Source organism: Artibeus jamaicensis, unplaced genomic scaffold, assembly GCF_021234435.1.
Source record: "Artibeus jamaicensis isolate MK-2021 breed Jamaican fruit bat unplaced genomic scaffold, CSHL_Jam_final contig_69, whole genome shotgun sequence".
In the NCBI taxonomy this organism is placed as follows: domain Eukaryota; kingdom Metazoa; phylum Chordata; class Mammalia; order Chiroptera; family Phyllostomidae; genus Artibeus; species Artibeus jamaicensis.
In genome coordinates this window covers 720,620-744,618 of record NW_026521927.1, presented here as the reverse complement: position 1 = coordinate 744,618, position 23,999 = coordinate 720,620, and the positions used below count along the sequence as shown (strand labels likewise).

Sequence of the window (23,999 nt, the reverse complement as noted above, 5' to 3'; positions counted from 1 at the left end):
TTCAGACTGGTACAATCATTATGGGAAACAGTATGAAATTTTCTCAGAAAACTAAAAATGAATATGCCTTTTGACCCAGCAATTCCACTGTTAGAAGTACAACCTAAGAACCCTGAAACACCAATCCAAAAGAACCTATGCACACCAATGTTCATAGCAGTATAATTGACAATAGCCAAGAGATGGAAGCAACCTAGGTGCCCATTAGTAAATGAATGGATCAAAAAACTATGGTTTATTTACACAATGGAATTGTATGCAGAAGAAAAAAAAGAAGCTCCTGCCCTTTGCAACAGCATGGATGGAACTGGAAAGCATTATGCTGAGTGAAATAAGCCAAGTGGTGAAAGACAAATACCATATTATCTCACCTTTAACAGGAACCTAAACAGCAAAACAAACAAACAATCAAAATATAACCAAAGACACTGAAATAGAGAACAGGGGGACAGTGACCAGAGGGGTCAGGGGAGGGAATTTCAAGGGAAAAAGGGCAAGGATTTATAGGAACTAGTATAAAGGACACATGGACAACAACTGAGGGGGGTGGAAATGAGAGGGAGGTGGGGAGCACTGGTGGGGTGGTGGGCTGGGATGGGAGTAAAAAACAGAAAACTGTACTTGAACAAAATTAAATATATAAATTAAAAAGTATTTGGAAACATTGACAGAAATTTCATTAGTAGTCTGTTTAGTGAGAAAAGGTTTATTTTTTTGTCTATCTGTATTGACTAATTTTTTACAAAACATATGCATTATGGTTTAAATAAAATGTGTGTATGTGACACAGATACACACACACACACACACACACACACACACATATATATATATATATATATATATATATATATAGAGAGAGAGAGAGAGAGAGAGAGAGAGAGAGAGAGAGAGAAATAAAAACAAGTGAGAATAATCTGAGCAAGCCTAGGAGTGAGCTTCATGAGGGAGAGGTCTGAATGCTCCAGCTGGCTCCCCTTGGAAGTGTTTTCCAACTCAAGAAATAAATAGTCCCTTTTCATAGGGAAGATACATTTCCTCCAGGTGTGGCTATGGATTGTAGAGGACAAATATTTTTATCTATGAGAGCCTGGTTCTGGATCCCAAAAGACTCATCCTACCTGGTGCATATCAGGAGCATGTTGAACATTTACTTCACACATCCCACTTCATCAGAAGCCTGTGCCAGCCAGAATGTTTATGCTATAGTCAAATATATTATCAGATTCTTAGTTTAAAACAAAATGACAGATTTTTTATCTGTGGCAGGCTTGATGTCAGGACTAGTCTCACTTGATCTCTTAGTTCAACTGAGCTAATTAGATTAGTCATTTAAAATCTCTGATGCTCATTTTACCAGCTGAGAAGTAATACTAAAGATAACATTTCTTGGTGGCTTAATATGTGTTAGTCACAGTTCAAAGTTTATTATTAAAAAATTACTAGCTCCTATGAACAGGCTATAATGCAGGCAAAATTTGTTTCACAGGTAAAGACAGAAACACAGATAGTAAGTAAAGATGCAGGAGCTGAACCCAGGCAGCTTTTTCCCAAAGTCCAAGACTAGTGTGACTTTAAACTGGTGACAAAGCTTTGAAAACTTTTACACTTCCTGGCCTTTCTCTGTTACCTTCTAAAGCTAAATGGATTTAACAATGATGGTTTTAGTTTGGGCTGGAGAAATGCAAGATACCAGACACAAAAAAGGATCATTGATTTTAAATAAATTAGTGGAGGAAACCAACACACAAAATGCTCAATAAGTGTACTCGAATAGAAAGAATTACAATCCAGTGAGATAAGATGCCATAAGTACTGACTGTGCTAGCCCAGAAAAGGGGCCTTTAACACAGCCTGTAGGGTCAAAGATTTCTCTATTGAGTGCACATTGGCTTGGATTAATTAGGGTAGAAAAGTAAATCAGATATTTTATAAAGATTCTACCTAGAAATGAGAAGATGTTTTACACTTAGATTGGACAAAAATATGTAAAAAATTTTTTAAAAAATTTTATTTAGTTATTTTTCAAGTACAGTTTTTTGTCTATTTCTCCCATCCCAGTCCCCCCCCCCCAGTGCTCCCCATTAAAGTAAATACCTAACTGTGGGTCATTTTGCCCTTTGGGGTTAATAGGTATTCAGACACATTGACCAGGAAAAGCATAGATTGAATAGGTGTGTTCATGTCGTATGTTCCTTAATGTGTGATTCACCAATAGCAGGGTAACCCATTTTGAAGACGTTTATGGGAAGAAGGCCGATGCTGTTTTTCTGATGGTGTTAATTATGGCAGAAGTATTAGTTGCATGCCTACTATTTACTAAACATCATGCTTAGTGCTTTGATTATATTGAAGAATAAGAAAGACATAGACTCATTTTTCATGGAATTTACATATTAATGTAGGAGAGAGGCATGGAATAAATAACATTGTTTACATTAAATCACATAATCACAATGCCGCAAGTGTCTAGAAAAGAGCAATAGAGAATATTATCTAAACATTTATTAGGCTAAGAGGTTAGGGGACTCTTCCATTTAGCATAAATCTTCCAGTTTAAGCTAAGAGCTGATGGATAAGAAGCTATCAAAAAGGAAAGGTGAATGAGGAAAAGCTTCCAAGACAAGGGAAGCAGCATTTGTGAATGCCATGAGGATGAAGTAAGCCTTGCATAGTCAAGGAACTGAAAGATAATTATGGTTGCAATAGAAACAATGAGGGGGAAATGGCTCAAGATAAAGTTTGATAGGAAGGCAGAGACATAGCACAGGCCCATACAAAAGTTTGGACTTTACTGGTAATGAAGATAATATGATGTAATTGTACTTAAAAATATTTTTGTAATATGGGAAGTAAATTGGAAGGTCAGTGATACGACAACTGCCTTTCTTTCAAACTTGCTATAAGTGTCAGAGGGTCTGGGATTCAAGCCAGGTCTGTTTTTCACATTTCTGGGCATCAGATCCTCTTCTAAAAAATAAATAACAATGGAGTTCTAACTCTTAGTTTCTTTGAAATCTCACAGCTTCAAAGAAATGCCACATCACAGAGGAGCCATCCATACAAAAGTTCTTGCATTTCCTGCTGCCCCAGCCACCTCTGCCCAGTGGGACATACTGTGCCCAGGGGACTCTTAATAGGCAGTTTTACAGCTCAGGGCTCAGAGTGGGTGGAAGCAGGCAGGGAGGTTGTGTGCAGAGTGAGCAGAGTTCCCAGTGTTTCTTCCCTCGTAAACACTTCACTACCTCTCTCCTCCCATGTACTGGAGCTGCTGCGGAGGTAAGTTGGGACTTCAGCTCTTCCCTTACTAAGGCCTATAGAAACCTCATTCATAGCTCTAAAATCTTGAAGTCATTAGGGTACAAATATTTGAAGAAGTTTGTAATACCTTCTTCTTAAGATAGTTTACTTAATCAATATTTATTGATTAGACATAGAACTGGCAATCCCTGAGTCCTAATACAAGGCTCTATGCCAGTGACCAGTAAGCATTAAGGATAGAATGAAAAGAAAAACAGATAATTATGGGAACTTACAAGTTATTGGGGGAGAAAGATACTAATCAAATAACCGAATGTAACTATTCATTATAATTCTGAAGTGTGATAAAATTAAAAAAAATATGAAGATATACAAGAGATACATACACCCATGAGCAGATAAGTAATGAATGCTTAGAATAGTTGGAAGACAAGTTCCCAGGTAGTAATAATGTTACTGTATGCCATAGAAAAGATGCTTGAATTCTATTTAAATTTTATTTCAAAAAGGGAGGGAAGCCATTGAAAGATATTTAGTCGGAGTGCGACATTATTTTGTTCATTTTCTAAAGAAATAATTTAGCTGCTTTGTGGAAAATGGATTAGAGAGGGGCATGATACTAAAGGTGGTCAATCAGCAAGGAAGGTCTTGCAGAAACCAGGAGGTTAAGGATGCTGAAGGATGATGAATTGCAGTTGGAAGTGACATAGAGAAGACAACCAGTATTAAGTATATTTCGGAAAGGTGGTAGTAGATTAATTAGATCTGTAATGAGAGAAAGTGAGAGATGCCTCCTAGGTTTTTCTGAACTGGTGAATAGACAATGATAAATTTTTACACAATGATACATATTAAAGGAGATTAAATATGATGATTGTTAAAACGTTCAGCTTTGCATTGGTTATGTTTGAGATGCTGATGAGCCATTTTAATTGATAGGTAGTTGAAAACTTGAGTCCAGAGCTAGAAGAAGTCTGAGCTAGAGACATACATTTGTGATCATTGCCACACAGAGGAGAGATTAGAAGGACATTATGCATGGAAAGTAATTTTGAAAATATTAGTCATAAAGAGAGCAGAGAAATAAGTGATTACTAGAAAAATATGTGAAGGGAATAAAGAGAGTTTTTGTTGTTCTTTGTTTCCTATGACATTAATCCTGAAAGAAGTTTTTGTGAGATAGGACATACATGAAACTCATAGAAATGATCAAAACCTCTAATTTTCAAACTTGCCTGCTTATTGGAATTTCTTGAGAAATTAAAAAAATACTGATTCTTGAGTTCCACTGCTAGAACTTCTGATTTAACTGATATGAGCAAGGCCCAAGCAAAAAAGAGAAAGTTTTGACGTTCCTCAAGTGACTCCATCATGCAGCACAGTTTGAGAATCTTTCATCTATACAGAGAAAATACATGTACACGTGCCAGAGAGAAAAACCAGGGACAATCAAGTAGTGAAGAAGCATGTGATTCTGGACCCTTGGTGAATAAGTGAGGAGCTCAAGCAATGAAGAGAGGGTGAGGAGCTGGAGCGATGCTTCAAGGCAGGCAAAAAAAAAAAGACACAGCTCAGAATATAGACAAAAAAAAGTCACCACTTGTACAATGGGGAATGCAATAGTAAGTGGAGAGCATTAAGGGAGGACTTCATGGAGGACATACTGTATCTTGCTTCTTAAAGAAGGTGGTAGATAGCATTTAGTAGAGAAAAAGGGCAAAACTATTTTCTACCACTGAAGAAAAATTTGAATCTTTCTGTAAAAAAGACAGAGACAGAAAGAGTAGAACACAATGTCCAAAAAAATAAAAGAGCCAAAGGAATTTTGTGTGGAAGGAATTGAAGCCCAGTGACCCATTTGTGGATATAGTCAGTCTGCAGAAGGCCTGAGATATAGCCAATGCGCCTGATCTGCTCCTTTCTTACCCATTCGTATTTGGATGACATATAAGTGTTATTGTCCCTTCTATCTTGAGGACAGTGACCACTCTTTGTCTTTATATTTCCACTGTCTGACCTCACTTTACTCTGGTTGTATTTTCCTAAAAGCCACTCAGGGAACCTCATGAAAAGTTTTGGGACTAATATCTCAAGCACTTCCAGCTTCACACTAACAGCCTTCCCAGAGATGGAAGGCCTGGAGCACTGGTTAACTGCCCTCCTTTTGCTGCTTTATATTATCTCCATCCTGGGCAACATTCTAATTCTCTTCATCATAAAGGAGGAGCACAGCTTGCACCAGCCAATGTATTACTTCCTGTCTCTGTTGTCTGTCAATGACCTGGGTGTGTCCTTTTCTACATTGCCCTCTGTACTGGCTGCCTTGTGCTTTCAGGCTCCAGAGATTGCCTTTGGTGCCTGCTTGACCCAGATGTTCTTCATTCACTTTTTCTCCTGGACAGAGTCTGGGATCCTGCTGGTTATGAGTTTTGACCGCTATGTGGCCATCTGCAATCCCTTGCGTTACTCTACTGTGCTCACTGATATCCGCGTGGCTCACATGGGCATATCCATCATCATCCGCAGCTTCTTCATGGTGTTCCCACTGCCTTTCCTTTTGAAGAGGCTGCCCTTTTGTAAGACCAATGTGCTGACCCATTCCTACTGCTTGCACCCAGACCTCATCCGCTTGCCCTGTGGAGATACCACCATCAACAGCATATATGGGCTGTTTATTGTCATCTCTGCCTTCGGTGTAGACTCAGTGCTCATCTTCCTTTCCTATGTTCTCATACTGCGTTCTGTGTTGGCCATTGCCTCCAAGGAGGAAAGGCTTAAGACCCTCAACACATGTGTGTCACACATCTGTGCTGTGCTCATCTTTTATGTGCCCATGGTTAGTGTATCCATGGTTCACCGATTTGGAAAACATTCTCCTGGGTATGTGCACAAGTTCATGTCCTTGGTTTATCTCTTTGTGCCTCCAATGCTCAACCCAATTATTTATTCTATTAAGACTAAGGAGATTCGTAAAAGGCTATGCAAGATGTTATTGGGATCTAGGCTGTGACCAGGGAGAAAGCTTCTGGAAAGCCCAGTACCCTATGAGTCTTTTTGATATTGCTGATTTTTGTGTGTACTAACTTAGTCCTTTGGAAGATTTCAATTTCCTTCTATACATGGACCTTCAATTTGATATCTGTAATCAATTGTATGGTATAGTCTGGCTATAACCCATAACTCAAAATATCAGGTTGTCTTACATTGCAATTAAATGTGTCAACAGTTTGCCAAAAATAACTTTTCTCAGATCTAACAAGGAAGTGGGTCTTTAATTACACCCTTTTTTATTAGTCCCAATATACTAGTAACATCTCTGTTTTCAAATAAATTAAAAAAACTATTGCATATATATAAGCTATGGTGTGGTTAGGTATTATGTTACTTGAGATCATAAGTATCACCCAATACTTTTTAAAAGAAAAATAGTTTTGAGTATCTTTACATTTAAAAAATTAAAGTTATACAATAGCTCTGACTAAATTTACATTTTGAAATTAAGTAAGAGCACTCCTAACTCCTATAAAAAGAAACATATATGCTTGCCATATTTACTATGAACTATAAACCATGTAACACCTGAAATTTATAAATTTAAAATCAGAAAGTTTTATGAAAAAAATAGTATGTTGCCATCCCTCATGCATGATGGGAGAGAGAATTAACTTTTTTCTAGGGAGCTATAAACACTGTAAATGGAAAGCTAATACATGCTGTTATTGATGGTGATGCATGTATGCTCTAGAGGCTTTGGGAGTCTGACCCAGGATTTGCTAAAATATGGACTTACACGGCCTGTAGTGAGCATGTAAGCCCAGCGTCCTCAACGTATGCTAGAGGAGAGGACAGTGGATGAAGGATGTTAGAAAATTCACAAAGCATAATCCTCAGACAGTAATAGCCATGAAGAAAGAGGAATCCTTTTTAAATTCATACAAATCACACACAACACTGACTATGCAGGCTTGCAGACACTTGGCAGAGGTAAATACTAGGTGTAAGGACTTTCATGATGTATAATTCAATTTTAGTGGATGGTTGGGGAAGGAAGATACTGGGCAAAAAGTTATCATTTTTTAAAGTAAACATTCCTTCCCATGTTTTTCTCTCAGAGGGTTATGGCATAACTTTTCTAAAATAAAGCCATAGGGACACATGATGACCTAAACATAGCAGAAATATAGATATAAATCTTTTCTAAACACTTCCTGAGTGGCAAATTATACGCCACCCCCCCCAAAGAATAGAACCCTAGAAATAACATCTTCAACAACATTAGATGACAGGGAAACCTCAAGTATTCTAACGCAAGGTAGGTGTAGTCAAGATTAGAAATTATATGTTGGGAAGCACTGTAGAGGAGGTAATAACAAAAATTTAGAGTAAAACAATGAACCATAACACTCACCCCCAATAGGACAGGACTATTATCTGAACAAACACCTGGGCACATGGCTTGGAGATGGACTGGTTAAAACTGGGAGCAATCTTGACCAGTTCCAAGTCCTCTTGCACTTGAGCAAATCAAGCAACGTAGCTCTGGTCCTAAGCACCTGATATTCTCAGAAATGTTCAGCACAGAAACTTTTCTGAAGTAATATAACCTCAGCCTGAAGGAAATAATATGGAACATAAAGATCACTCAAATAAGAGAGAAAGGAAGTGTTTCTGACAGCTGAAAAGACTATACGGGAAGCAGATGCAAGCAAATGCTGCTGCAGGCACAGAAACTTCTTAAGCTGCTTGTATTGCTTGGGAGAAAGAAAGGCATGCAGAGCTCTAGGGCTGGAATAGCATGAGGGCACCAGACATCTTCTGGAAATGGATTTAGTTCTGAGATACAGAAGTAGCCTTACAGAGAGGGGCTACTTTGAGTATTCCTACAATAGCAAGGGGAGCCATAAAGCAATGAACCTAGAAAAGCTACCCTGCCATCCCCTCCCAGTCCAGAGGATCGATCCTTTTCCCAGTCACTGAGGGAAAACCTTCCTTCCTTTATATACAGGGACAAAAATGGATATATTGTAAACTAACTCTGTACACAGTTATAAGCAAACATAAGAGGGAAAAAATCAAGGACAAAGATTCACTTATAGTCCTTAATGTCATGCTCAAAATGGGAATCTTAGTTTAAGAAAAACATTTAAAAAATATCTTCATGCTTCAGTATTTTTTAGGCTTATTTAAAAAAATACAACTCTTAATCTCAGTTACAGAATTGAGAAGTCACAGAACAAGGGACGAGGGTGGAAAGAGTGTGTGCCACCATGACATGGAAAGCACTTCTATCAGCGATTTGTGCAGTGATCCCTTATTGGTTCACTGGACACACCTGGGATGACTAGCATGGGTCTGTGCTGAGCCCTAGGGATGTGGAGATGGGCGGAGCCTGGTTCCTGCTAACAAAGGGCATGTGACATTGGGAGATGTTTCCCTGTGCATCTCATCAGTTGAATACACGTGTGCTGAGCTCAGCTCTGAATAAATAAGGAATAACTGCTCTAAACGGTAATAGAAATTTTTTTCAGAGTTGCAGAAGGACTCACCCTCCAGTTGGTAGTTGGATAAAGACTACTAGGGTGCACATGCATGTCTGCCCATACACCCAGTACACATAACCTGTTTATGCTAAATATACATCATAGAAAAACATGTTGTCAAGAGACAGAGAATGAAAAGCTCTTGTTTTCCAATATGAAAAAATAATGCATTATATATATATATATATATATATATATATATATATATATTATTGCTGCCTAATATATATTGACCAGTTCCCTAATTACCTGACTTGGAAAAAGTTTTTCTCTCTGAGGTAAGTTATATTTGCTCAAAGTGGTCACATAGTATTCAAGCTGGGTACTGACATCTAAGCAAATGAAAAATTATAACCTTGTGTATAATATTTTTTGTGAACTGAAGACATACGGATTTCTTTAAGAAATTACGTTGAATATAAAACAGGATTGGTTTTAAAATAGTGCCCGCTTGTCTAATTTATACCTCAGTTGTATCTTATAAGTGCTTTTTCCTTAATCAACCTAAACTTGTTTTTCTACTTTATTTGTAAAATGTTAGAGATATTTGGATTCTAAGTGTTGAATGATAGTTCCTGTTGAAAGAAACCATCAGTCTCCATAACTAAGCTAAGTAATTAACATGGGAAATATTTCAAATCTAGTGTCCCTAACACAGTTACATAAGGTTTTAAATTTGTTTAGCAGGATTTTTTTTTGTTTTGATTTCAGATTTATTTTACTTGCTTCTTCCACACTTAGTCAAGAATTTGTTTATTACATTTCTGACTGTCAGATTTTTTGTATTAATATTACACAAAAGGTTTTGTTCTTATAACATGATGTCAAATATAGAAAATGCCACTTAGCACTCTTTCAGTTCTAAACTGTTTAAGTTTTATGGAAGAATTCGACTTTGTCACTGTTGAGACTAAAAAATTAAAGTTGATTCTGATCCATGGTCGTTTATAGTCTGTCTTTTATTGCAACAATGCGGATTGCCATTTCCCCCAGCTCATGGATATGGGATGTTTACCCTAAACACAAAGGCTTCACAAAGTTGGAGTGAGCAATGACTACATTCCCATCAGTAATACTTGTCCACAGCCCCCATCACAGTGCACCCACTCAAAACACGATGTAGTTTTTCAGGGGATCCTGAAAAGAAGCATGTCTTTATTAAACACATCTCAGGAGACTTGCACATACCCCTTCCATCTCTTTCCAGTTAGGAAAAGTGACCCAGTGACCAAATTCCAAAATCGCTGAGCTCTAGGGCCTAATACTGTGCTGGCTGAATATTAGATTTCAATAAATATTGTTAAATAAATAAATAAATAAATAAGTCAGCTGTTGTGTTTCTTATAAGCAAACAAAATAACAGAAAGCTTGTGAAAAAAATAGGTTTCCACCAGAATTATATCCTCTCTCCAGAATTCTCCACAGTTTTTTAGATCTGGAGTTGAGTAGAAGACCGTATCCACAATACATATCTCTGGCAGGAGGAATGAAGGCTGAAAAACAGTTTGGGGAGAAATTTTCTGAGGAAACATGATTGGCAGTAAATGATATAAAATCAAGACTGTCCAATAACTAATTCTTCTTTATGCATTTCTATTAGTTGAGATCTCTGTCATCTAAACTTTTAATGCAGCTTGTCACACACCAGTGTTTCAGGTAAGTGGAGTCATAACTCCAGAGATTTACAGAAAGTTTTGGCAGGGGATTATATTTTCTGTTGGGTAGTAGAGGTTTACATAAATTTCAGTGAAATACGAAATGCTTAGGTGGGATCAGCTGACCCCTGAGTTACACATGTACAAACCAAACTAGTGATTGCTTAATGGGTAATTTACCTCCTGTATTTATTTTATGTAGCTGATAAATAAATTTTCCATGGATAATAGAAGAAAAATCAAAAGAAATTTATAAATATGAACACAAACTACATCCACCTACCCCTAGTTGGACACACCCATGATAACCTTAACTCTGAAGACAGTTGAAGTTGGGGGATAGGTAGAGCAGGGGAGAGTAATGGGGAAAAACTGTAATTGAACAATAATAAAAAAAGTATCTATTAAAAAAAAGAAGATAGACTCTCTATGCCCTGCTCCTATTAATCCTTTTAAAAATAGTTTCTGGGTGAAGCGTACTTCTTGTCCACCTGAATTGTAACTGCGGGAGTGTAAGTAGCCTTGCCCCAGCAGAGCTGATCAGGTCTGGAGATGGCTTTGTGAAGGGAGGCTGGACCTCTCTGTGGTACTCAGACAGTATGACCGATGGTCTGCCCGGCCCAGGGGCCCATGTGTTACCCTCTTCCACCACGCTCCAGTTTCCGAAGGTTTTTCTACTTCCTGGGCTCACACAATTAATTTCATACAAGTCCACATAATGTGAATTTGTGTGTTTTTTTCAATTCTTTATCACGCTCTTTTTATTTTAGCTTTTCTATGAGTCTTAACTATGAGGCATAGAGATCAGGAACTCTTTCTTAATCTCCTGTTCTAGTTTCTTTTCTCTCTCTCTCTTTCTTCATTAACCCACCCAGCATGGGCCCAGAACATGAGATAAGCTCCCATGATGAGGCAAGACAAAATAATGACCTTTTTTATTCAGAATTATCTTCTCATTAACTTCAAAATAGTCCCCTCACTAGCTTAGCTTGTGTGTTCAGTGTGTCATTTTCTTATGTTAGAGGTAGGCTTACTGGGTTCAAAAATAAAAGTACAGCCTTGGCTGGTGTGGCGCAGGGGACTGAGCGCCCGCCTGTAAACTGAAAGTTCACCAGTTCAATTCCCATTCAAGGCAAGTGCCTGGGTTTCCAGGCTAAGTTCCCCAGTAGGGAGAGCACAAGAGACAACCGCACATTGATATTTCCCTCCCTCCCTCCCCTCTCTGTAAAATAAATAAAATCTTTAAAATAAAAAAGTGTGAAATTTGTTTTCTTCTTTTTACTAGGCCAAAGTCTAAGTATTTTACCACCAAGAGGGAAAAACTATGAGTCGAAAAAACAATCCTCTTAAACAAAAAGTTAATAGAGAGTTGCTACTTAAGGCCCCAAACAGGACTGTATGTGAGGCCTTCTTAAAATATAAATTGCAGGGGTGGCCTTAAAGTTTTCTTATGGCACCTGTCTCAAAAGAAGAGACAAAACCTAATAATGTCTTTCCCTTATCCTCTCTGTAAACAAGCAGTGTTTCTAATTTGTGATGGAACAAAATGGAAGGAAATGAAGTGGAGAGTAGCCAGAGGATCTTCTAAGAGGCTCATATTCCCCTGCCCTTTGTCTTTCACCTGTTATACCAGTGGATCTCAAAGTTCGGCCTGTGGTCAGAAGGATGTCTTCCCATCTCTCCCTGGGGTGGGAATAAGTAAGTGTTTTATATAGTAGCTTTCCCAAGCCTTGCCTTTGCCTCTATATATTTATTTAAACTAAACTCTCAAGGCACTATAAATTATTATTATTAATTATTATTATTTGATGTTGCAATAGTTTCTTGCATGAATGAGAAAGCTCATTATTTAAATTGACTGAGACGTATTCTGAGTCTAGATCTCTAATACTTCAATTATTTTTCATATAAAATTATGCTGAGATATATTCAAACATGCCCTCAAAATGGTCTACTTAGTGGACAATGACACATAAATTGTGAATCTCTTATTGAACTTATGAATGTGTTTCATAAGTTCATACTTATGGTATGAACACTGGATCCCAAATATTTAATTATCTCCATTCAGAGAGTTTCCTCCTTCTGGCACCTGGCACTTCTCCTTGATCTCTTCTCAGTAGAGAAGATACAGAAATAAATATAGGTTCCCATGATAATTTTATCTCAGTACAGAGATAAAAACTCTAGATAACTATGTGCTCTGTTGGTATAAAAACTCTAGAGGACTTTTGCCAAGATGGAGGCATAGGTGGCAGCACTGTCCTTCTCGCACAACCAAGTTTAAAAACAACAAAGTTTTAGCAACAAAAATGCAGCAAAACCACAGAAAATTGAGCTATATGGAAGTCAGCCAAACCGGTAAGGGGCAGAGCCAGCAGCAGAGCGGGGCGGCCAGGAAAGGTCCACCAGACTGACCCAGGTGCACGACCCAGGTGGGCCAGCAGCCGTGGGCGGATCCCAGGTGTGGAGTAGTAGGTGGACCCACTGAGGGCTGACCAAGGTCACACATTCTCGTGCAGATAAACCGGTGAAGGGGCGAGCAGTGACACGGACCGTGCAGGCTCCAGTGGCAGGAAGTGGCAGAGGGGACAGCCATTGTCCCTCCCTGACCCCGCCCCCACACAGTGTCACAAAACAGCGACCTGGGTGGCCCCACCCTGGTGAACACCTAAGGCTCTGCTCCTCATACCTAACAGGCATGAAGAGATCAAATCATGGCTCAAGAACAACTCAGAGCCCCAGAGCCAATAAATCTAAGTGATGAAGAAATAGCCAAACTTTCAGATGCACAGTTCAAAACACTGGTGATCAGGATCCTCACAGAACTGGTTGATTTTAGTCACAAATTAGAGGAACATGTGAAGGCTAAACTAATTGAAATGAAGGGAAATGCACAGACACCAATAGTGATGGAAAGGAAACTGGGACTCAAATCAAGGGACTGGACCAGAAAGGAAAAAAATGACCAAACAGAAAAATATGAAGAAACAAGAATTCAAAAAAAGGAGGAGAGGCTTAGGGAACCTTCAGGACATCTTTAAATGTTCGAACATCTGAATTATAGGGGTACCAGAAGGGGAAGAGGAACAGCCACCAGTGGAAAACTTATTTGAACAAATAATAAAGGAGAACTTCCCCAATTTGGCAAAGGAAATAGACTTCCAGGAAATCCAGGAAGCTCAGAGAGTCCCCAAGAAGTTGGACCCAAGAAGGAACACACCAAGGCACATCATAATTATATTAGCCAAGATTCAAATGAAGGAGAGAATCCTACAAGCAGCAAGAGATAAGAAGACAGTCACCTACAAAGGAGTTCCCACCAGACTGTCAGCTGATTTCTCAAAAGAGACCTTACAGGCAAGAAGGGGCTGGAAAACAGTGTTCCAAGTCATGAAATCCAAAGACCTACATCCAAGATTGCTCTATCCAGCAAAACTTTCATTTAGAATGGAAGGGCAAATAAAGTGCTTCTCAGATAAGATCAAATTCAAGGAGTTCATCATCACCAAGCCCTTATTATATGAAATGTTAAAGGAACTTATCTAAGAAAAAGAAGATAAAAAAGATGAACAGTGAAAGGACTGCAAACTCACAGTTATTAAGAACCACACCTAAAACAAAAACAAATTAAGAGAACAGCTAGATCAGGAGCAGAACCACAGAAATGAACATCTCATGGAGGGTTAGCAACAGGGGAGTGGGAGGAGGAGAAGGGGGGAGAAAGTACAAAAAATAAGTAGCATAAATGGTAGGTAGAAAATAGATAGGGGGAGGGCAAGAATAGTATGGGAAATATAGAATCTAAAGAACTTGAGACACATGGTCATAAACTAAAGGGGGGGAATGGTGGGGGAGGGGGTGTGCAGGGTGGAGAGGAATGAAGGGGGGAAATGGGACAACTGTAATGGCATAATCAATAAAATATATTAAAAAAACTCTAGATAACTATGTGCTCTGGGTCTCTGGCCCAGTTTCACTGGTGAGTTAGGTTAGACTCTGTAGGGTATCACCTTTACTTTAGTCTAGAAGTAAGCAAGAGTTTAGTCTGAGAGCACTAGAATTAAGCCAAAAGATTTCTTATTGAATTCTATTTCACTGATATCAAGGAAAGAATATGCAACATCAATCTAAGAGAAGGTCTGAAAGAATTGTTTTCTAATGTCCAAATTATAAATGCTCTACTTTGCCTATCACAGCCCTTTCTGTACCTGGAAATTCTAGTAGGGCACAATTTCTAATGTCTCTTATCATGTCATTGTGTGGAAGCAAATTAAAAACCCAAAAAAGGGAGAAGAAAGAGATTATGTGTGTAGTACAATGTCAAAAAATTTTATGGTCCAGCTATTGAACATTGCTTTTCTTAGGGGAGGATTAAGGGGTGGGCAGGTAAAGGAAACAGAGGAATCTAGAAGGTTTGTTTTTTTTTTTAATAGATGTCAACTCTATTTCCTGGGTCATGTTTGTTCATATATCTTATAGCAAGTTCTGACAGTGCATCTAGTTTCTCATTGTGAAGTCAAAACAGCTCATGAATTTTTGGGAGTGAAAGTGGTATGAAAGCAAGGAGAGCAATGGTAGTGTTAATAGTGATACTATTAGACAGAGAGGCTGGTACAAATCATGGAGCCAGACTAGTTAGTACTGAATCTCATCTAAATGACATATTATCTGTGTTACCATGAACAGCTTACTTAATTCTCTGCACCTCATAGAATTGATATGAAGAATAAATGAATTATGTACATAAATAATTTAGAACAGAACAGAACCTGGCACTTTAGAGACTCAATATTTATTTGTCATTACATAAGTCATATTATTGTATTGTAGAAAATGATTCCTAGTTTGGGCTAACTTTTCTCTGTAAAGTTTTGTCTAATCACTCAATTGCCTATGATATTTATCTTTCTAATAATGCCATTGATGTTTGCTGTAGGTACTAGTGTTGGTTTTGTTACAAGTTTTGTCACTCTTTTTTCCCCAGTACACAGATTTATCTCATTCATGATGATGATGACAATAATCATGATGATACCAATGGATGACAGCCTATGGCTACAATAAACATCAGATTTTAAAGACAAAAGCACAGGTCACATTTTGATGTGGCGAAACATGCGAACAATGGCTCGGCGGATCTCCTTTGTCTTGGCGCTATAAATGAGAGGGTTGAGCACAGGGGGCACAAAAAGGTAGATGTTGGACATGAGGACATGTACATAACGTGGGACATGCTTCCCAAAGCGGTGCACTATGGAGACTCCAATCATTGGCACATAAAATGCAAGTACTGCCAGGATATGGGACACGCAGGTATTGAGAGCTTTGAGGCGTTCCTCATGGGAAGCAATGGCCATGACTGAATGCAGAATGAGTACATAGGAGAAAAAGATAAAAAACAGATCCATACCAAAGGTGGATACAAGAACAAAGAGTCCATAGATGCTGTTGATAGTGATATCAGCACAGGCCAGCTTCATCATGTCTGGATGCAGGCAGTAGGAGTGGGAAAGGACATTGGATCTGCAGATAGGCAGCCTCATGATAAGGAAGGGAAGAGGAAAGAGGGTGATGAAGCTCCGAGCAGTCACAGCTATACCCATTCCAGCGATGACTCCATCAGTGAGCACAGTGGCATAGTGCAAGGGATTGCAAATGGCCACATAGCGGTCCAAGCTCATGGACAGGAGAATACCTGATTCCATCATGGAGAAGGAATGAATGAGAAACATCTGGATTAGGCAGGCATCAAAAGCAATGTTGCGGGCATTGAGGCAGAAGGTTCTGAGTACAGTAGGCAGTGTGGCCATGGACATGGCCACATCGCTGAAGGACAGCAAAGACAGGAGGTAGTACATGGGCTTGTGGAGGCTGGGCTCCATTCGCACAGCCTGCAAGATCACTGCATTGCCCCCAAAGGCCACAGCATACATTACACAGAGGGGCCCTGCTAGCCAGGAGTGAGAGCTCGCCAGACCAGGGATACCAGTCAGGAGGAAGGAAGCAGGATGAGTGACATTGAACAATCCCATGGCAGGAGGAAGCCAGGACACTCTTCAGGGTGAGACCTTTGGACTTGGAGATTTCTGACAGGAGCACTTACTGGAGGAGAAGAAACCAAGGAGTGAGAGGCACAACAGATGATGTCTACACAGTTGGAAATGGATGCATTCGTGAAATCACTGCTCTTGGATAAATGTGGGCAAATATTCTTTCTTTATATTTTATGATCATCTGGCCACACAGGCTGGGCTACTATTTCCCTCTGTTTAATGGAAGGAGAAAGACATTGACAGATATTTCAAAAATATCCATTAGTTATAAGGAAAAGATTTAAATTATATTTTCACAATTTTAATGTGTTTTAGAAGAGTAATTGAATGGAAATGTATACAAGGACACCAGGAATTTGAATTATCAATAGCACTTGGAAGTATTCATTTAAATATACCTTTGAAAATGTTTCATTTAGATCTGTCACTGACTAATGAGACATTCCCCAGAGCTAGTCTGAGTTATGAGTATTTGGTCAGGGAGAGGGAGGAGTGGCAGGATGTGGAGAAAATGAATGCCTCGAGATCTCAGCTTTCCATTGTCAGAGTTGCTGCAAAAAAAAAGCAACAAAGAAACCATGTTTCTGCAATGGCACAGAGCTGTCCATGCTTGTTAAAAACTTATGAATTGTACCCTTAGTATTCTATAGGTGCACTATCATGCAGCCTGTGGCAGTTCTTGTTCCAAATGCAGACTTTTACAGTCATATGTATCCTCAAAGTGTCCATTACTCACATAGACACATACATGACCCTCCACACTAGCCTTATGTTAGATCCCACTCATATTTTTATGAAACACTCACCCACAGCTCTCTGTCTCTCATCATTTTATTCTTAGTATATAAATGTATTTGCACCCTATATCTTGACGTGTATACTCTTGAACATGCACATGCCCAACTGTGCTCAGTCCACATTGACATGTAGCATTTATATATCTATAACACACAGGTTATGCAGAGGTTTATATACTCTCACAACTCTTCCACTTGCATATTTGTAGAGTTCTGCTTTACCCCCATTCCCTTGTCATTAACTCACCCACATTTAGGTACTGCTTTCCCCATCATGTATTGAATTTACTGTTTTTCTTGTACATATTACATCCTCAACTCCTAGAGGCTAACTCACAACGATTTCTCTGTGAGAGTGAGTGTATAGTTTGGTTTTCTATCATTCTAAAGTTTTGAAACCATTTCATATTCATTTTCTAATTATGAATAAAGATAGGTTAGAAGGCTTTTCATCTGACAGACAAGTTTTGGGCTTATAAGGTACCCTCTTTTGAAAGAGGAGTTCCAGAAATACACACTACTCTTTCCCCCTTCTCCTTCCTCTCCAACATCTAGCAAAGCAAGACCCCAGCATAATCAGATTCCTCTTGATGGAAATGGAGGAGGAGGGGGAACCGGGAGCCACAGGGATGCTATGTGACGCAACATTACCAGCCCAGGACACCTCCTGGATTTTCTCTGGCAGAATAGAACACAGATCTTGCTGTGGTTCCCACAGAGTTGGTGACCACTTCTCTGTGTGATTGATTGCATCTACCCTGGTCCAGTCTGTGCGTGCCTGCCTCCTGTCTGGGGCTGTAATTCCTCAGGATCCAGGACTGACTGACCTCGTTTGTTTCTTGTCTCTCCCACTTGACTGCAATTCCCATTTTTCATACAGAGCCTCATAGAGGTGATCAGAGAAAACAGAAGAGAACTGAGCTAATGTAAAGGAAACGGAAAGAGAAAGGAGAAGAAAACAGGCTTCAATAAAAGCAGGAATCTGTAAAGCCAGGACCAGAACCATTCTGGGCATAAAAACCTAAGTTTTAGTATTTATGGCAAAAAGTCTACCTGAACAGTCCCAGGTTTACATTCTGTGTCATACCCAGTGGCCACAGAGCTTCTGGGTTGTCTGGGTGCACATGAAGGAAAGAATACAGAAAGGAAAAACTATGCTTATTGAGTCCATGCCATTTCCTAGATACTCTGCAAGGGCTTTTGCAGCCCATTACTCATTCCATCCTTCACAGATGTGGACGCTGAAGCCCACGAGGTGAGCTTGCCTCATTGTACAAGCAAGTAGAAGATAAAATCTCCATTTAAAATTTGTTAACACTCTCTAATATCTTATCGAGATCTTTGAGATATCATTAAAGTGTTGGAGAAGTCGAAAAGGAAAATACAGGTACACATTTCTGAACAGAGATATCTCGGGTGCTTTTGAACATAGGGAATGCCAGAGTCAAATTTATGTGGAGAAAATGATGCAGAAAGTAACGGTCTCCCATGCTGGCTATATTTCATTTGGAATCCAGAACCTTTTCTTTAACTGAAATCATACAGGAGCACGGGTGGTTTAGGGAGACAGGCCCTGGGCTGGGGGTCTGGAGGCCTGGGATTTAACTGTGGCTCTGACCTGCCCTGGCTGTATGAGCTTGGGAAAAATGATTCTCTTTTCAGTAGACTCTTATTTATCATTTTAAAAGATCATATTCTAAGATAGTTTATGGCTCTGATGTTCTTTTAGTTTACTTTTTAGTTTTTGATCATGCAAAGAATGCCCAAGATTTGCTAAGGATGCTGAAAAAAAAAGGCAAAATATGGTAAATAAGGAGTTGGAGGGATGTGCAGAGAGGCTCCTTTAAAGACCATCGGTTTCAATCTATGTCATGCATAGTGAAAGAAATGCTGAGGTGTTCGTAGTTCATCTCAAGTTTATAGCTGATTTCTCCTACTCTTTGAATCTGCTGGGGGACTTTTACATATTTTATTTCAGAATATGTAAGACGAGAGCAGTTTATCCTCATGTCCTGGCTCAGCTTTTGGTTTGAGTCATGGAATAATAGTTTGTGACCACTTTGCTCCTGGATTTCTGAACCTTTCCTGTGTGCTGAGTCCTGCTTTCCTCTCTGACCGTGCAACAGTGTTAGTGAATCAGACAACCCTTCATCCAAAGTAATTGACTCTGAAAAGTGAGCTGGCTAGATAAATACAGTCACAAAATCGTTTAGTGGCAGTTCCAGACCAAGACCCCCAGGTCAAGGGACCTTTCCAGCTTCTCTCTGCACACTGGAAGATGCTGTTATCAGATCTCTCTCTCACCCTACCCTGTTCCAATTTAATCCTTCCTTGGAACAGGCTTCAGGAGAGTCATCTAACATACCCCGTCAGAGTTTCAGAACTCACCAGAAGAGTCAGGTGAGAGATTCCACAGAACAGCAACACATCCTTCTCTCCATCCTTTAAAGTGAATCCAGGCCTGCTGCTTTTATCTCACTCAAGCCCCAGGAGAGAGGAGTGGTGCTGACTTTGTGTCTGAAATTCATCAGGAAGGTTTTAGTCTCTTGAGGTTCTTAATGACTTATGAGAATAAAGCACGTGCTCTTTTAGCTGAAAAAGAACTCAGCAATTTGCAAGACCATTTCAATACCCAATGCAAGACACCATCTGGTAATGAATGGCCAGGCACTATAATGAGAGGAGCTCTTAGCCTTCTAAGACATCTCAGAGTTATGTTATATTTTGATTGAGCCCACAAATAAGGTATAATAAAAATAAATATTTTCACTTTTCTTTTTTCTTTTTTAAAGATTTCATTTATTTATTTTTAGAGAGAGGGGAAGGGAAGGAGAAAGAGAGGGAGAGAAACATCAGTGTGTGGTTGCTCTCTCACACCTGCCTGTTGCCTGCAACCCAGGTTTTACCCTGACTGGGAATCAAACCAGCAACCCTTTGGTTTGCAGGCCTGCACTCAATCCACTGAGCACACCGGGTAGGGCTCTTTTCCCTTTAGATGTATTGAATAGGTCTAATTAATTTTTTTTACCACTGTTTGAAAACTCAGTTTCCTGAGACTCCTGGTCACGTTCAGATAATAAAGCATCATCCGGTAAGTAATTAGAATACCCAGCCTCAGGTTACAAGTGAAACTTCCCCCTGCCCAGAGGATAGCCTTTTCCCTTCTCCTATTCCTCACTTGCTAACTGTGGTTTATGACTTCTCTAAGGAGGAGAGAGAAGAAGTGGAAACTTCATAATTCTTTATTGCTTCAGTTAGCTGCTATGGAGTTTACTTAGGTTTGTTAAATATTTAAAGCTGACTTCTTCCTTTGAGTGCTTTTAGAAATCATTCCAATAAACTTCTCCCCTTCTCCCTATCTTTTACTTCATCTCCACTTGATGTAAACTTAAAAAAAATCATTCCCTGTATGGTTGCTTATGACTCTATCTGCAACCCAGAACCCCCTTGTACAGCCATACATTCTTCAGGACAGGCTATAAGACAATACCATGCTATCTCTTTTTAGCAGGTAACCTATCAAGAAAATGGTCAGCCTTTCTCTACTACCACAAATGTCCTACCAAAAACAGTGACACATTTCCCATCCAATCCTGTGATCGGAACAGCAAGGCAACTTCTATATCTCTATTTAGTTTCCCAGGCACGAGTAAGAAAAGCCTGTTGTGTTTCCCTCTCCCCACATTTCAGGGACATGTATAGCTTGAGTAGAATCCTTGAGGTTTCCCTTTTTTTGACTCAAGGTAAAGTGAAGTATGCCACCCTTCCCCTTCTCTTGAACATGTGGAGTAGCATGGGAGACTTAGCTCTTTCCAAAAGATCTCTTTAGAAATCCTTATTTAAATCCTCTAATCCATAACTCAGTTGTACATTAATAAAGGCAGAATTTCTCCATCTCAACACTATTAACATTATGGGCTAAATAATTTTTTTGTCGTGATGCAATGTCTCATGCATTGTAGGATATTTAACACCCCTGGTCCCTACCCGAGAGATGCTCCACCCCAGCTATGGCAACCAGAAAGGCCTCTGGACATTGCCAAATGTCCTGCGAGGGACAAAAGCACTCTTGGTTGAGAACCACTAAATTCAGTGAAGGAGTTTAAAAGTCCGGAAACTGGTTCTCTAAAAACTAATTCAAAATTTCCTAATGGTTGTCCATTAAGGCTATCGTGTCCATTCTCTTTATGTATTTCCCATATTGAGACATGAAAAATCCATTTTTAAATTGTGTTCCATGTATAAGTACATCTCAAACTCCTAGCTGATTGGAATTTCTCCTCTCAAAAGAACGCCCCCACCCTTTTTCCCCCCTGAGCTACAGCCATGCAATTTGGGATTTGTCTGTTCTCTGTCCTCAAAACATTCCCTCTGACAGATTTGTAGCAGCTGAATATGTATGATACCCTTTCTTACTTTTTTCCCAATGATCTCTCTTTAGTCACAATATGTGTTCGCATCTTCCTCAACTTCTTGCAGGTTCTCAAACAAATATTCTATTTTATGACTTGTGCTTCCGGGGTTTTCTTCACCTCATTTCCCCTGTGGGAATTCTGCCATTTAAAACTCTTTGTTATAATTTCACTTATATGTAGACTCTAAAAAACAGAAATCAACAAATGTACAAAACAGAAACAGTCTCATAGATACAGAGATCAGAGGGATGATTGCTGGAGGGAATTGTGGTTGGGAGGTTGAGTGAAAAGGTGAGGGATTAAGAATGTCAAAAGGAAAGTTACAAAATAGCCATGGGGAAGGGGAAGGATGTGAGGTACAGCACAGGGAACATAGTCAATAGTATTGTAATAACCACGTATGGTGTCAGGTGTGTGCTTCAGATAATAAGAACACTTTGTCAAGTATATGGTTGTCTAACCGCTAAGTTGTAGATATGAAAGTAGGACAAAAATAATATCACATGTAAACTATAATTAAAAAAATAAATTACTCTTTATTTTTAAGAAATAAAAATAAACTACTTTTAAAGAAAAGTACTGTTTTGGTAAATCCTACAATTAAAAGATTCACTATGAACTTTTCTGGCTGTGCAATTTTCCCCTAAACCTTTGAGATTTTTAGTGACACCCTGGGTCTTTGCTATTTCCCCATTACAAGAGTTTATAAAATATAAGAGACCCCGAATGTCTGAGACTTACACCTCTGAAATGGGAGGAGTTGAGGACTTCTCTGGTTTGTCCTAAGGTCTTTAAGGTCATGGTAAGACTGTTTCCAGAAGTGTTAAAAAGTTGCAATATGGAACCCATTAATGCCACTGGATTAACCACTGGTGCTTGGGTGAAGAAATTGTACTGGGGTAACACTGACAGCAACATACAGCCGTTTTCCTGCGCTGGCTTCCTAGAGGTTCCTTCCCACACCTCACCCTCATCTGCAGATCTTGAGAACTCCTTAGCAAAAGAAAAATACAGTTTGCAGAGGCCCAGTCCCAGTCTCACAAATAATAATATAAAAGATGGGATTGAGACTGTGAAAATAATATAATAACTAATACAATCAAACAGTGAACTTAATCTTTGGAATTGTTTACACAGGCTTCAAAAGAGCTGATAAATTGACAGCAGGTGCTAATGTAACCTAGAGATTTGCAACAACGAAAAGCCACGACCACCTTTAGGCTGGAAAGTTAATGGTGGTGTTGTTGGAGCTGAAGCCAAGGGGATCCCAACCAGCAGAACCGGGAGTCATGGGTGAGATGCAAACCATGGCACAGACTGCTTTAGGTGGGAGCGTGGACAGAGGGGCATACCCCCTATTAGCCAATGCTTCCCAGCAGCTGAACACATCTGGAAGCCCACTACAGTGGAGTTTGGGGTACTCTTCAAGTAATATTTTGACTCCTGTGATATGCCAAAGAGCTGCAAAAGAGTGTGAGTGGATCTTAATCAGGCCTATCCTTGGTCCAGAATAGAATTATAATTCATTCATTCATCTCAGTCTTCGTGTATCACTAGCATAGTAAAATGTGTAACTTCCCTTGGGCTTTGACCTTGATAGTCAACACCATGTAAGATGTATCTCATTGTGATTTGTGAAAGATGAGAGTAATTGAACTTGAGTAGAAATCTTGTTGTATGAAATGATCTTTCTCAGACCAAATAGGCACATTTTCCTGGGACCTACTTCAATATTGGCACACAATCAAAGCCAACCTTTATTCTAAAACCTTACCCACTCAGGTAGAATTGATGGCCCTCTTTAAACAACAGTGTTCATTTCTGCCATGAAAGCATTGACCACTTTCTGTTATAGCTGGCTCTGCCTGGTTCTGCAGACTCTAGCGGAAAGAGAACAGCCTGGAGGAAGAACTGGATGGCCCTATGATGGGGCACTGGTATGGAGATGAGTGTCTTTCTTAATCATAAGCAGTTAACTTTGGGATAAGACGAGATACAGCTGAGACATTGGATTCTTGTTTTAACCATATGAAAAGTTATCAGTTATGCAAAATACATAAAATTCATCCCATAACATGTACTAATACTGAGTTTACAGAAAAGATGCTCAGGGTTGATCTAAACTTGGGCTTGATATCATTTGCATTTGGTTGAATTTCACTGCAGTTTTGAACATGGTTTGTGCTTTCAGAAGAATGATCTATGTCCCGCTCCATCTGTTTTTGTTTTTAATTCATGAAATTTAACAAGGCTTACTGTGGTGATCACATTATAA

General features: G+C 39.3%; 2 protein-coding genes across 2 annotated transcripts; one reads left to right on the top strand and one right to left on the bottom strand.

The window, feature by feature from the left end:
• The first annotated feature begins 5,326 nt into the window (after window positions 1–5,326).
• On the top strand, window positions 5,327–6,271 carry LOC119055761 (olfactory receptor 51I2-like). Its single transcript, XM_037154033.2, has one exon. It carries the CDS (start codon window positions 5,327–5,329, stop codon window positions 6,269–6,271), a length of 945 nt encoding a protein of 314 aa, XP_037009928.2.
• A 9,281-nt stretch (window positions 6,272–15,552) lies between these two features.
• On the bottom strand, window positions 15,553–16,491 carry LOC119059619 (olfactory receptor 51I2). Its single transcript, XM_037159343.2, has one exon. The coding sequence runs from the start codon at window positions 16,489–16,491 to the stop codon at window positions 15,553–15,555; it is 939 nt and encodes a 312-aa protein (XP_037015238.1).
• Between the last annotated feature and the right edge of the window lie 7,508 nt (window positions 16,492–23,999).